At 49.0% G+C, this 13,844-nt stretch overlaps 1 protein-coding gene across 1 annotated transcript; it reads right to left on the reverse strand.

Annotated features, from left to right (window-relative positions):
• Positions 1–5,718: 5,718 nt before the first annotated feature.
• alkbh5 (alkB homolog 5, RNA demethylase) lies at positions 5,719–11,117 on the reverse strand. The gene is made up of 7 exons (XM_036973711.2): positions 10,284–11,117; positions 9,075–9,245; positions 8,091–8,232; positions 7,467–7,683; positions 7,311–7,391; positions 7,061–7,183; positions 5,719–6,139 (listed from the first exon to the last, which is right to left on the reverse strand). Exons 1-7 carry the CDS (start codon positions 10,497–10,499, stop codon positions 5,992–5,994), a joined length of 1,098 nt encoding a protein of 365 aa, XP_036829606.1. The 5' UTR covers positions 10,500–11,117; the 3' UTR covers positions 5,719–5,991.
• Positions 11,118–13,844: the final 2,727 nt, after the last annotated feature.

Below are 13,844 nucleotides of genomic sequence, written 5' to 3' on the forward strand. Positions count from 1 at the left end.
TATATTTTACCCCAAAACACGCATACAAATATTGTGTGTAAAACATAATTTAGTCGGAACTAGGACATTTCCGACCTGCTAACTGGTTTGCCTGTGTTCAAATAGTTAGCAAGTTGGACATTTCAGAGTTATTACCTTTTCAATTTGCGGAGAACATTAATTCGACCTGGTTTTGATCATTAATTACCGTATAATCCCGCGTTTTTCTCTTATTTTGGTTGTTGTTGTGTTTATTATGGATCCCCATTAGTTCATGCCAAGGCAGCAGCTCCTCTTCCTGGGGTTTATTATGGATCCCCATTAGTTCCTGCCAAGGCAGCAGCTACTCTTCCTGTGGTTTATTATGGATCCCCATTAGTTCCTGCCGAGGCAGCAGCTACTCTTCCTGGGGTTTATTATGGATCCCCATTAGTTCCTGCCAAGGCAGCAGCTACTCTTCCTGGGGTTTATTATGGATCCCCATTAGTTCCTGCCAAAGCAGCTACTCTTCCTGGGGTTTATTATGGATCCCCATTAGTTCCTGTTAAGGCAGCAGCTCCTCTTCCTGGGGTTTATTATGGATCCCCATTAGTTCCTGCCAAGGCAGCAGCTACTCTTCCTGGGGTTTATTATGGATCCCCATTAGTTCCTGCCAAGGCAGCAGCTACTCTTCCTGGGGTTTATTATGGATCCCCATTAGTTCCTGCCAAGGCAGCAGCTACTCTTCCTGGGGTTTATTATGGATCCCCATTAGTTCATGCCAAGGAAGCAGCTACTCTTCCTGGGGTTTATTATGGATCCCCATTAGTTCCTGCCAAGGCAGCAGCTACTCTTCCTGGGGTTTATTATGGATCCCCATTAGTTCATGCCAAGGAAGCAGCTACTCTTCCTGGGGTTTATTATGGATCCCCATTAGTTCCTGCCAAAGCAGCTACTCTTCCTGGGGTTTATTATGGATCCCCATTAGTTCCTGCCAAGGCAGCAGCTACTCTTCCTGTGGTTTATTATGGATCCCCATTAGTTCCTGCCAAAGCAGCTACTCTTCCTGTGGTTTATTATGGATCCCCATTAGTTCCTGCAGCAGCTACTCTTCCTGGGGTTTATTATGGATCCCCATTAGTTCCTGTTAAGGCAGCAGCTATTCTTCCTGGGGTTTATTATGGATCCCCATTAGTTCCTGCCAAGGCAGCAGCTACTCTTCCTGGGGTTTATTATGGATCCCCATTAGTTCCTGCCAAGGCAGCAGCTACTCTTGCTGGGGTTTATTATGGATCCCCATTAGTTCCTGCCAAAGCAGCTACTCTTCCAGTGGTTTATTATGGATCCCCATTAGTTCCTGCAGCTAGCTGGGTCCAGTAAAGTGAAGGCAGTTATATAAAAAAAAAGTAAACCATTCCAATACATTTCACAACACATTGAGTGTCAAGTCACTACTCTACTACCACATATCTACAACACAAAATCCATGCAAACGTGTGTGTTGTCATGTGTCTGTGCCTGTTTTTTCTTCACAGTCCCTGTTATTACCTGATGTGGAATAGAGTTCCATGTAGTCATGGCTCTATGTACCACTGTGCGCCTCCCTCTGGACTTGGGGGACTGTGAAGAGACCTCTGGTGGCATGTCTTGGGGCCTGTCACTCTCTGGACCTAGACCTGTCCAGTTGAGCCTGTCACTCTGGACCTAGACTTGTCACATTGAGCCTGTCCAATTCTCCCAGGAGTAGAACTTTACAACTCTGGTCCTGTCCCACTCTGGTCCTGTCCACCTCTCCCAGGAGGAGTATAACTTTACAACCACTCAGTCCAATAAGAAGAGAAACAGTTTAGGAAGATATTATTTTAAAACGGAAGCATTTTTGTGGAACAGTTCTTTTTTTTACAGTTTAAACTAAAACCTAAACAGATCATTACTATTATGTATCAGTCCACAGTTCTTTATACATGAACCCTGTCAGTCGAACAGCAGGTTTACAACAGGGCTTCCCTGAACAAACCCCAACTGGTCTAACAGCAGGTTTACAACAGGGCTTCCCTGAACAAACCCCCCCTGGTCTAACAGCAGGTTTACAACAGGGCTTCCCTGAACAAACCCCCCCTGGTCTAACAGCAGGTTTACAACAGGGCTTCCCTGAACAAACCCCCCCCTGGTCTAACAGCAGGTTTACAACAGGGCTTCCCTGAACAAACCCCAACTGGTCTAACAGCAGGTTTACAACAGGGCTTCACTGAACAAACCCCCCCTGGTCGAACAGCAGGTTTACAACAGGGCTTCACTGAACAAACCCCCCCTGGTATAACAGCAGGTTTACAACAGGGCTTCCCTGAACAAACCCCCCCTGGTCTAACAGCAGGTTTACAACAGGGCTTCCCTGAACAAACCCCCCCTGGTCTAAAAGCAGGTTTACAACAGGGCTTCCCTGAACAAACCCCCCCTGGTCTAACAGCAGGTTTACAACAGGGCTTCCCTGAACAAACCCCCCCTGGTCTAACAGCAGGTTTACAACAGGGCTTCACTGAACAAACCCCCCCCACACTCACCTGCATCCCAAATGGCTTCCTGTAGTGAACTAGGTTTGACCAGGACCCATTGGGCTACCCCCCCCTGGTCTAGCAAAGAGCACAGCACAGGGAACAGTGTACCAATAGGACACGTTATACAGTCCACGGTTCCTCTGTGTACCAGGCAGTAAACCAGGCAGTAAACCAGGCAGTAAACCAGCCAGTCAGTCAGCTCTGTTCATAAATGTCTTTAAACTGTACATCTTATTACAAACAATGGTTACATACATGTCATCATCATCATCCTCATGGCATCTGAACATACACAAACTAAGAGGTCAGCCCACTCCCGAACGGCTCCCTATTCCCTATTATAGTGCACTACTTTAGGTCAGCCCACTCCCGAACGGCTCCCTATTCCCTATTATAGTGCACTACTTTAGGTCAGCCCACTCCCGAACGGCTCCCTATTCCCTATTATAGTGCACTACTTCAGCCACTATGTTTTAGGTGTTAATCAGGTGTTTGTTGTGTCATTTGTTAGATATTAGGTTCTGATGAGGTGGCTGACCCTCTGGCCAGTAGTAGTGTTACCTAGGGAACAGGATGGTGGCTGACCCTCTGGCCAGTAGTAGTGTCACCTAGGGAACAGGATGGTGGCTGACCCTCTGGCCAATAGTAGTGTTACCTAGGGAACAGGATGGTGGCTGACCCTCTGGCCAATAGTAGTGTTACCTAGGGAACAGGATGGTGGCTGACCCTCTGGCCAGTAGTAGTGTTACCTAGGGAACAGGATGGTGGCTGACCCTCTGGCCAGTAGTAGTGTTACCTAGGGAACAGGATGGTGGCTGACCCTCTGGCCAGTAGTAGTGTTACCTAGGGAACAGGATGGTGGCTGACCCTCTGGCCAGTAGTAGTGTTACCTAGAGAACAGGATGCCGTTTGAGCTGAACAATAAAAAGGGATATAGCATAGATATATGTTTTCTAGAATATGCAACAGAACGTTTGACTGGCCGGTCGGACCGGTGAAGGGGGGTGTTGACACGGTTACCACGGTTACAGCGGGACGTAAGGTGTGGAAAAACGTTCAGGTAGAAATATGCTATGTAGAAGAAACACGAACTCTCTGACAGACGTAGGATAAGGAACCGTGGTCGGCTCTATCCGTTACATTTCTAGCCGCTCACGTTTCACAACGTTTGGCGACTGAACGTGGCCCCTGGTCAGGTGTTTAGCTGTAACCACGGTTACACCCTTTAGTTAAATCCTGTGTGTTTAATGATGTCAGATGCTCAAATTAAAGTGCTGGAGGGAGGAGGGGGTTTGAAAAACGTACTGCCGTGACTCCTCTCCACCCCTCTGACGTTTCATTAAGTCTACGGGCCAAATCAGCACCTGAGAATTGGTGATTTGTCTAATTGATCAGCGCAGGGGAAATAACAGCTCCTCGCGAATCCAACAGTCTGTGGACAGACAGCTACTTATGCCATTTATGTTAGGTGCATCTGTCCACAAGAGAACGAGCCCCCCGCCCCCTACCCTCGCCCCCTACCCTCGCCTGTCCGCCCCCTACCCTCTCCCCCCGCCCCCTACCCTCGCCTGTCCAACAGCCAAACTAACAATAAAATAACTAACAATCAACCAATGGGGAAAGTCCAGGTAAAGATGTAGAAGTAAAAGAGGTGACTGTAACAACAGGTCCTGTAGTAAACAACGTAACATGCAGGACGGGGGGGGAGGGGCTTAGAGAAACTAGAGGAAGATGTAGCTCTGGTCCAAGGCGTTACTACTGTAGGTGTGTCGTCCCCCCCCCCCAGGCAGACGGAGGGCCCCCCCCCCCTACTCTGTCTATGATTATCAGGGTACATGGGTACAGGCGGTTAGCAGAAGAACGCCCAGGACCAGAGCTATGGAAAACACTGATCCAGGTACAGATACTACCTCCCTATAATGGTTCAGGGTGACAGGGTAGATCACTGATCCAGGTACAGATACTACCTCCCTATAATGGTTCAGGGTGACAGGGTAGATCACTGATCCAGGAACAGATACTACCTCCCTATAATGGTTCAGGGTGACAGGGTAGATCACTGACCCAGGAACAGATACTACCTCCCTATAATGGTTCAGGGTGACAGGGTAGATCACTGATCCAGGAACAAATACTACCTCCCTATAATGGTTCAGGGTGACAGGGTAGATCACTGATCCAGGAACAGATACTACCTCCCTATAATGGTTCAGGGTGACAGGGTAGATCACTGATCCAGGAACAGATACTACCTCCCTATAATGGTTCAGGGTGACAGGGTAGATCACTGACCCAGGAACAGATACTACCGCCCTATAATGGTTCAGGGTGACAGGGTAGATCACTGATCCAGGAACAGATACTAACGGACAAACCCTATGGGGAAAGATCTGGCCAGCTTGTAGACCTAAAAACCTGGAAATGACTTTCCTCTGGTTCGTTCAGCCATTCCTACTGGTTCGTTCAGCCATTCCTACTGGTTCGTTCAGCCATTCCTACTGGTTCGTTCAGCCATTCCTACTGGTTCGTTCAGCCATTCCTACTGGTTCGTTCAGACATTCCTACTGGTTCGTTCAGCCATTCCTACTGGTTCGTTCAGCCATTCCTACTGGTTCGTTCAGCCATTCCTACTGGTTCGTTCAGCCATTCCTACTGGTTCGTTCAGACATTCCTACTGGTTCGTTCAGCCATTCCTACTGGTTCGTTCAGCCATTCCTACTGGTTCGTTCAGCCATTCCTACTGCTTCGTTCAGACATTCTGATAATATCAGTCAGTTAACATCACCTTAATGATGAAGTCTTCACGTTGTGGTTCTCTGATAATATCAGTCTGTTAACATCATAGGGTCTCTATCCAATGAACCATGGAGGAGTTAGTTCCTACAGAAACACCATTCATCTCCCCCATAGGGTCTCTGTCCAATGAACCACGGAGGAGTTAGTTCCTACAGAAACACCATTCATCTCCCCCATAGGGTTTCTGTCCAATGAACCACAGAGGAGTTAGTTCCTACAGAAACACCATTCATCTCCCCCATAGGGTCTCTGTCCAATGAACCACGGAGGAGTTAGTTCCTACAGAAACACCATTCATCTCCCCCATAGGGTTTCTGTCCAATGAACCACGGAGGAGTTAGTTCCTACAGAAACACCATTCATCTCCCCCATAGGGTCTCTGTCCAATGAACCACGGAGGAGTTAGTTCCTACAGAAACACTGTTTACTAGGACATGGGAGGGGGGGGGGGCGGCGTAGCAACAGGGGGGGGCAGCGTAGCAACAACAGAATTTCCCACAGTCTTACTGTAACCCCGCCCCCTGTCCTCAGGCCAGTCTCTGATTGGCTGACAGCCTCGTGGCGTGTTCCATCCATCCAAGCATGCAGGGGGGGGTTTAACAGACTGACGATCCAACGCCCTCACTCACACACACACACTCTCTCTCTCTCTCTCTCTCTCTGAGCCCATCCAGTCCGGTGTTCAGTGACGCCGCATCTTGACCTTGCGTGACACGTCGCCGTCTTGGCTCCGCCTCCAGTAGTTCTCGGAGCTGTTGCTACGGCGATGAAGGCGGGACGAAGAGGAGGAGTGACGATTCTCCTCCTTATCCATCTCCAGAACCCTCGGTCTGACAGAGAGAGAAGAGTTAGGGGGGAGGGGCTCTAGTCCTGTATCTCAGGTAGGAGGAGTTAGGGGAGGGGCTCTAGTCCTGTATCTCAGGTAGGAGGAGTTAGGGGAGGGGCTCTAGTCCTGTATCTCAGGTAGGATGAGTTAGGGGAGGAGCTCTAGTCCTGTATCTCAGGTAGGAGTAGTTAGGGGAGGGGCTATAGTCCTGTATCTCAGGTAGGAGGAGTTAGGGGAGGGGCTCTAGTCCTGTATCTCAGGTAGGAGTAGTTAGGGGAGGGGCTCTAGTCCTGTATCTCAGGTAGGAGGAGTTAGGGGAGGGGCTCTGGTCTGGTATCTCAGCTAGGAGGAGTTAGGGGAGGGGCTCTGGTCCTGTATCTCAGGTAGGAGGAGTTAGGTGAGGGGCTCTGGTCCTGTATCTCAGGTAGGAGGAGTTAGGTGAGGGGCTCTGGTCCTGTATCTCAGGTAGGAGGAGTTCGGGGAGGGCTCTAGTCCTGTATCTCAGGTAGGAGGAGTTAGGTGAGGGGCTCTGGTCCTGTGTGTGAGTGTATGTCTACCAGTGTGTGAGTACCTGTGTGTGAGTGTGTCTACCAGTGTGTGAGTACCTGTGTGTGAGTGTGTGTCTACCAGTGTGTGAGTACCTGTGTGTGAGTGTGTGTCTACCTGTGTGTCTACCAGTGTGTGAGTACCTGTGTGTGAGTGTGTGTGTGTCTACCTGTGTGTCTACCAGTGTGTGAGTACCTGTGTGTGAGTGTGTGTCTACCAGTGTGTGAGTACCTGTGTGTGAGTGTGTGTCTACCAGTGTGTGAGTGTGTGTCTACCAGTGTGTGAGTGTATGTCTACCAGTGTGTGTCTACCTGTGTGTGTCTACCTGTGTGTCTACCAGTGTGTGAGTACCTGTGTATGTCTCCCAGTGTGTGAGTACCTGTGTGCAGCGTCTGGGTCAGCTCTGCGGTGAGAGCGTTTGGCCTTCAGAGGGGCGTGTCTCTCAGGGGGGGAGGGGTTAGGGGAGGGGCTCTGGTCTACACGGGGAGCATCTGGTCTCGTCCTGCACACACCAATACCACACCATAGACACACACACACAGAGAGAGAGAGAGAGAGAGAGAGTTAGTGCAATAGCCTGACGCCACAGTCAACCTGCTAACTCTTGGTTGTCATGGTGACAGACATACTTCCTGAGGATGATGACGGCTCGTCTCTCCTTGATGTCCTGGGGGCGGATACAGTGGGTGATGTCATCAGCCGCGTAGCCACTGAGAGGAGAGAGAACACTATGACATCACACCTCTCCCTCTCACACTCTCTCTCTCTCCACCTCCCTCGCCTACCTGAGGACAGTAACACTTCCTCTCCTGACAGGAAGCTCCAGGACGGGCTCAGACACTCTGATTGGTTTAAACTGGAAGCGGCAGCCAAAGCAGAGGGCCGAGTCTGAGAAGAAGGACACAGATACGATTGGCCGGGCGAAGATGTGGAGCGGGTCGACATGTGACACGATGCAGCCGCCTGGTTGGTAGTCGTTGATCACCGCTGAGTTCACAAAACCTACAGGACAACAACAACATCATCAACAACAGGCTTTTCCTGGAGACAGGAAGTGGGCTGGAGCACGTTAAGGTCAAATCGGAGACAGGAAGTGGGCTGGAGCACGTTAAGGTAAAATCTGAGACAGGAAGTGGGCTGGAGCACGTTAAGGTCAAATCGGAGACAGGAAGTGGGCTGGAACACAGTTAAGGTCAAGTCTGAGACAGGAAGTGGGCTGGAGCACAGTTAAGGTGAAGTCTGAGACAGGAAGTGGGCTGGAGCACAGTTAAGGTCAAATCAGAGACAGGAAGTGGGCTGGAGCACAGTTAAGGTCAAATCGGAGACAGGAAGTGGGCTGGAGCACGTTAAGGTAAAATCTGAGACAGGAAGTGGGCTGGAGCACGTTGTTAGAGGTTAAAAGTTATTACCTTCAGGTACGACCCCGCTGGCGACCAGTTTAGTGATGACGAGGTCGTGAACCCAGGTCGGGATGTCGTCCACCTCTCCTTTAGGGTACAATCTCTCCTGACCAGGTCCTCTCTTCTCTAGCTGGGCCCCGTATGTATAGCCCTGGAAGACGAGACGAGGTGAGAGACAGAGAGGAAGAGAGGGGTTTAGAGAGAGAGAGGGGTTTAGAGACAGAGAGAGGGAGGGGTTTGGAGACAGAGAGAGGGAGGAAGAGAGGGGTTTAGAGACAGAGAGAGAGGAAGAGAGGGGTTTAGAGACAGAGAGAGGGGAAGAGAGGGGTTTAGAGACAGAGAGAGGGAGGGGTTTAGAGACAGAGAGAGGGAGGGGTTTAGAGACAGAGAGAGGGAGGGGTTTAGAGACAGAGAGAGGGAGGAAGAGAGGGGTTTAGAGACAGAGAGAGAGGAAGAGAGGGGTTTAGAGAGAGAGAGGGGTTTAGAGACAGAGAGAGGGAGGGGTTTAGAGACAGAGAGAGGGAGGAAGAGAGGGGTTTAGAGACAGAGAGAGAGGAAGAGAGGGGTTTAGAGACAGAGAGAGGGGAAGAGAGGGGTTTAGAGACAGAGAGAGGGAGGGGTTTAGAGACAGAGAGAGGGAGGAAGAGAGGGGTTTGGAGACAGAGAGAGGGAGGAAGAGAGGGGTTTAGAGACAGAGAGAGGGAGGAAGAGAGGGGTTTAGAGACAGAGAGAGAGGAAGAGAGGGGTTTAGAGACAGAGAGAGGGAGGAAGAGAGGGGTTTAGAGACAGAGAGAGGGAGGAAGAGAGGGGTTTAGAGACAGAGAGAGGGAGGAAGAGAGGGGTTTAGAGACAGAGAGAGGGAGGAAGAGAGGGGTTTAGAGACAGAGAGAGGGAGGAAGAGAGGGGTTTAGAGACAGAGCAAAAGAGAATGTTAGAGACAGAGAGGAAGATGGGGGGGTAGAGACCGAGAGAGGAACAGGTGCGTGACCTCACCTCTCCAAAGAAATATTTGTTCCGTAGCGGTGCCCGATCTACGGTGTGTTCCCGGTAAAGCCCTGCTTCTCCGTTAGCAACCACCTCATTTATCTTGCCCTCAATGACATCACAGTCCTCTTTAGAGAAGACCTCTACCTGAACAATGCCACTCTGGACACGCCTCGCCTCCTGGAGGGAGATGGGGGGGAGAGAGATGGGGAGAGAGAGATGGGGGGAGAGAGAGATGGGGAGAGAGAGATGGGGGGAGAGAGAGATGGGGAGAGAGAGATGGGGGGAGAGAGAGATGGGGAGAGAGAGATGGAGGGAGAGAGAGATGGAGGGAGAGAGATGGAGATGGAGGGAGAGAGAGATGGAGGGAGAGAGAGGGAGATGGAGGGAGGGAGAGAGAGATGGAGGGAGGGAGAGAGAGATGGAGGGAGGGAGAGAGAGATGGAGGGAGAGAGAGATGGAGGGAGGGAGAGAGAGATGGAGGGAGAGATGGAGGGAGAGAGAGATGGAGGGAGAGAGAGATGGAGGGAGAGAGAGATGGAGGGAGAGAGAGATGGAGGGAGAGAGAGATGGAGGAAGAGCGAGATGGAGGGAGAGCGAGATGGAGGGGGAGAGAGATGAGGGGGAGAGAGAGATGGAGGGAGAGAGAGATGGAGGGAGAGAGAGATGGAGGGAGAGAGAGATGGAGGGAGAGAGAGATGGAGGGAGAGAGATGGAGGGAGAGAGATGGAGGGAGAGAGATGGAGGGAGAGAGAGATGAGGGGGAGAGAGAGATGGAGGGAGAGAGAGATGGAGGGAGAGAGAGAGATGGATGGAGAGAGAGATGGATGGAGAGAGAAATGGAGGGAGAGAGAGAGATGGATGGAGAGAGAGATGGAGGGAGAGAGAGAGATGGATGGAGAGAGAGATGGATGGAGAGAGAGATGGAGGGAGAGAGAGAGATGGATGGAGAGAGAGATGGAGGGAGAGAGAGATGGAGGGAGAGAGAGAGATGGATGGAGAGAGAGATGGATGGAGAGAGAGATGGATGGAGAGAGAGAGATGGATGGAGAGAGAGATGGAGGGAGAGAGAGATGAGGGGGAGAGAGAGATGGAGAGAGAGATGGATGGAGAGAGAGAAAGAAAGTGGGGGGGAAAGACAGAAATATTGATTCATACTTTGAATTGGATTCATCTCAGAGAAGTTCAGTGTCAACAGCAGGTTCAGGGTCATCATACCTGCTCACGGGACTCCACAGGCTCGACCTCATCCTCGGAGGAATCTCGGTGCTTCCGCTTCCGGCCGTTCCCGTTACTACTACCTCCGTCGGTAACTTTAACTTTCCTATTTTTGTAGCTGTCGTCCTTATCGGTAACTTTGTTTTTGTAATTGTCCCGGTGAGGAGTCATGGACTTCAGCTTTTCCCGCAGGTCGGAGAAACCACTGGCTGACATGTTTTATTTTATATATAAATGAACAATATGAAATGTAGGAGTTGGTTATATTATAGTTATTTAACTTCCATAATTGTCCGTCTGTAGACGCAGGGACCGGGAGGCTCCCGGTGACCGTCCTCACGGTAGTTATGTTGTGATGTGGCTAACAACTTAGCTCACTTAAAACGGGTTGTTTTCCAACCAACAAAAGTAAACGATTCAAGTAGTAAATGTTTACTATTTTTACGAGTTAAATGACACGGAATTCATCTGCGTCTATTAGTTTAGTCGTTGCGTTATTCCTGTCCTGTTATTTGACTATTTTGATGTGAATACAGGCTAGATAGTTAGCATGGCTAACTGGTTAGCAACCCGTTCAGCAACAGTGTCGGAAGTACAAAAACGGCATTTCAAGTGACGAGGCAAAATCGGTAAAAAAAAATATAATAATTAGGTTCTTACGGTGTTGTCTTGTCCATATGATTTTTAACGGAAGCTTTTTATTTAATTTTTTAAATCGTTATTATATAAGTAAAACTCGTTAAAAAAAACAAAACAACACCTCTAGTTATGAGCACCACGCATTTGTCATTCCTCTGACCCGGGGGGTCTGAACCAACTACAGACTCGGGGACTTTCTTCTTGGCGGATCGCGTCCAACTGTTAGGTGTGTTTTTATACACCGCCACCTACCGGACTGGAGTGAGAGGGCAGTTCACCGACGTGGTCGGTCTGTTTAGTTGATCTATTTTTATTTCACCTTTATTTAACCAGAACAAGTTCTCATTTACAACTGCGACCCTGACCAAGAATAAAGCAAAGCAGTTCGACACAAAACAACAACACAGAGTTACACATGGAGTAAAACAAAACATACAGTCAATAATACAGTAGAAACATGAGTCTTGTATACAATGTGAGCCAATGAGGTGAGATAAGGGAGATGAAGGCAAAAAATATCTACATTCAATTCTCTTCATTAGTCTTGTTCCTCTAAGAAAGAAAGTAAATAGAGCCCCTTGACATCACCGTCTGTACTCATTTTTAAAAAGCCACTTACCCCATTCCCACACACTTTGACCCCTATCTGCTCGTTTCACCATAGGACATAGGTCTGATAAGACGAGACACCATTGTTATAACCATTGTTATGAATGCTAAGATCTGTCTCAGCCTCCAGTATTTATGCTGCAGTAGTTTATGTGGTACAGTGTTATAACCATTGTTATGAATGCTAAGATCTGTCTCAGCCTCCAGTATTTATGCTGCAGTAGTTTATGTGGTACAGTGTTATAACCATTGTTATGAATGCTAAGATCTGTCTCAGCCTCCAGTATTTATGCTGCAGTAGTTTATGTGGTACGGTGTTATAACCATTGTTATGAATGCTAAGATCTGTCTCAGCCTCCAGTATTTATGCTGCAGTAGTTTATGTGGTACAGTGTTATAAACATTGTTATGAATGCTAAGAAGCCAACCTTTACTGAAGTATAAATCAAGCGTTTGCTGATCCCTAATGCGCTGGAACAAATTCTACTACTCACAGGGATCCTCTTAGGATCCCCCTCGCCCCGTGACCCATCCTCCTCGACTTTCTTCACTGCCTCAGCATACAACACCTTCTGCACGACTCTGACTCTGGCCATTTTAACCTGTCTCTCTCACACCGGAGACTTTCTGATCCCCAGCAACATCACCCCCTCTACAGTTAACACACACAACATTATCCACCTTCTGATACCCAACAACATCACCCCCTCTACAGTTAACACACACAACATTATCCACCTTCAGATACCCATCGAGGAGAGGAGTAAAACTCATCCATTCATCTATTAACAAGTTGACTCTCTCTCTAACAGGTAAACTCATCCATTCATCTATTAACAAGTTGACTCTGTCTAACAGGTAGACTCATCCATTTACCTATTAACAAGTTGACTCTCTCTCTAACAGGTAAACTCATCCATTCACCTATTAACAAGTTGACTCTGTCTAACAGGTAAACTCATCCATTTATCTATTAACAAGTTGACTATCTCTCTAACAGGTAAACTCATCCATTCACCTATTAAGAAATTCACACTCTATAACAGGTAAACTCATCCATTCCCCTATTATATAACAATCATGGTGAATCAAACAATCATCCCTCATGGTGATTTATCATGTTCTGGTCCCTTTACCATGCTCTGGCCCCTTTACCATGCTCTGGCCCCTTTACCATGCTCTGGTCCCTTTACCATGCTCTGGCCTCTCATGGTGATTTATCATGCTCTGGTCCCTTTACCATGCTCTGGCCTCTCATGGTGATTTATCATGCTCTAGTCCCTTTACCATGCTCTGGTCCCTCTGGTCCTTTTACCATGCTCTGGTCCCTCTGGTCCCTTTACCATGCTCTGGTCCCTTTACCATGCTCTGGTCCCTCTGGTCCCTTTACCATGCTCTGGTCCCTTTACCATGCTCTGGTCCCTCTGGTCCCTTTACCATGCTCTGGTCCCTTTATCATGCTCTGGTCCCTCTGGTCCCTTTACCATGCTCTGGTCCCTTTATCATGCTCTGGTCCCTCTGGTCCCTTTACCATGCTCTGGTCCCTTTACCATGCTCTGGTCCCTTTACCATGCTCTGGTCCCTTTACCATGCTCTGGCCCCTTTAACATGCTCTGGCCCCTTTACCATGCTCTAGTCCCTTTACCATGCTCTGGCCCCTTTACCATGCTCTGGTCCCTTTACCATGCTCTGGCCTCTCATGGTGATTTATCATGCTCTAGTCCCTTTACCATGCTCTGGCCTCTCATGGTGATTTATCATGCTCTAGTCCCTTTACCATGCTCTGGCCTCTCATGGTGATTTATCATGCTCTGGTCCCTTTACCATGCTCTGGTCCCTTTACCATGCTCTGGCCCCTTTACCATGCTCTAGTCCCTTTACCATGCTCTGGTCCCTTTACCATGCTCTGTTCCCTTTACCATGCTCTGGCCCCTTTACCATGCTCTGGCCCCTTTATCATGCTCTGTTCCCTTTACCATGCTCTGGTCCCTCTGGTCCCTCTGGTCCCTTTACCATGCTCTGGTCCCTCTGGTCCCTTTACCATGCTCTGGCCTCTCATGGTGATTTATCATGCTCTAGTCCCTTTACCATGCTCTGGCCTCTCATGGTGATTTATCATGCTCTAGTCCCTTTACCATGCTCTGGCCTCTCATGGTGATTTATCATGCTCTAGTCCCTTTACCATGCTCTGGCCTCTCATGGTGATTTATCATGCTCTGTTCCCTTTACCATGCTCTGGCCTCTCATGGTGATTTATCATGCTCTAGTCCCTTTACCATGCTCTGGCCTCTCATGGTGATTTATCATGCTCTA

The sequence above is a fragment of the Oncorhynchus mykiss genome, chromosome 13 (genome assembly GCF_057628025.1).
Source record: "Oncorhynchus mykiss isolate SJ-2025 chromosome 13, ASM5762802v1, whole genome shotgun sequence".
NCBI lineage: Eukaryota > Metazoa > Chordata > Actinopteri > Salmoniformes > Salmonidae > Oncorhynchus > Oncorhynchus mykiss.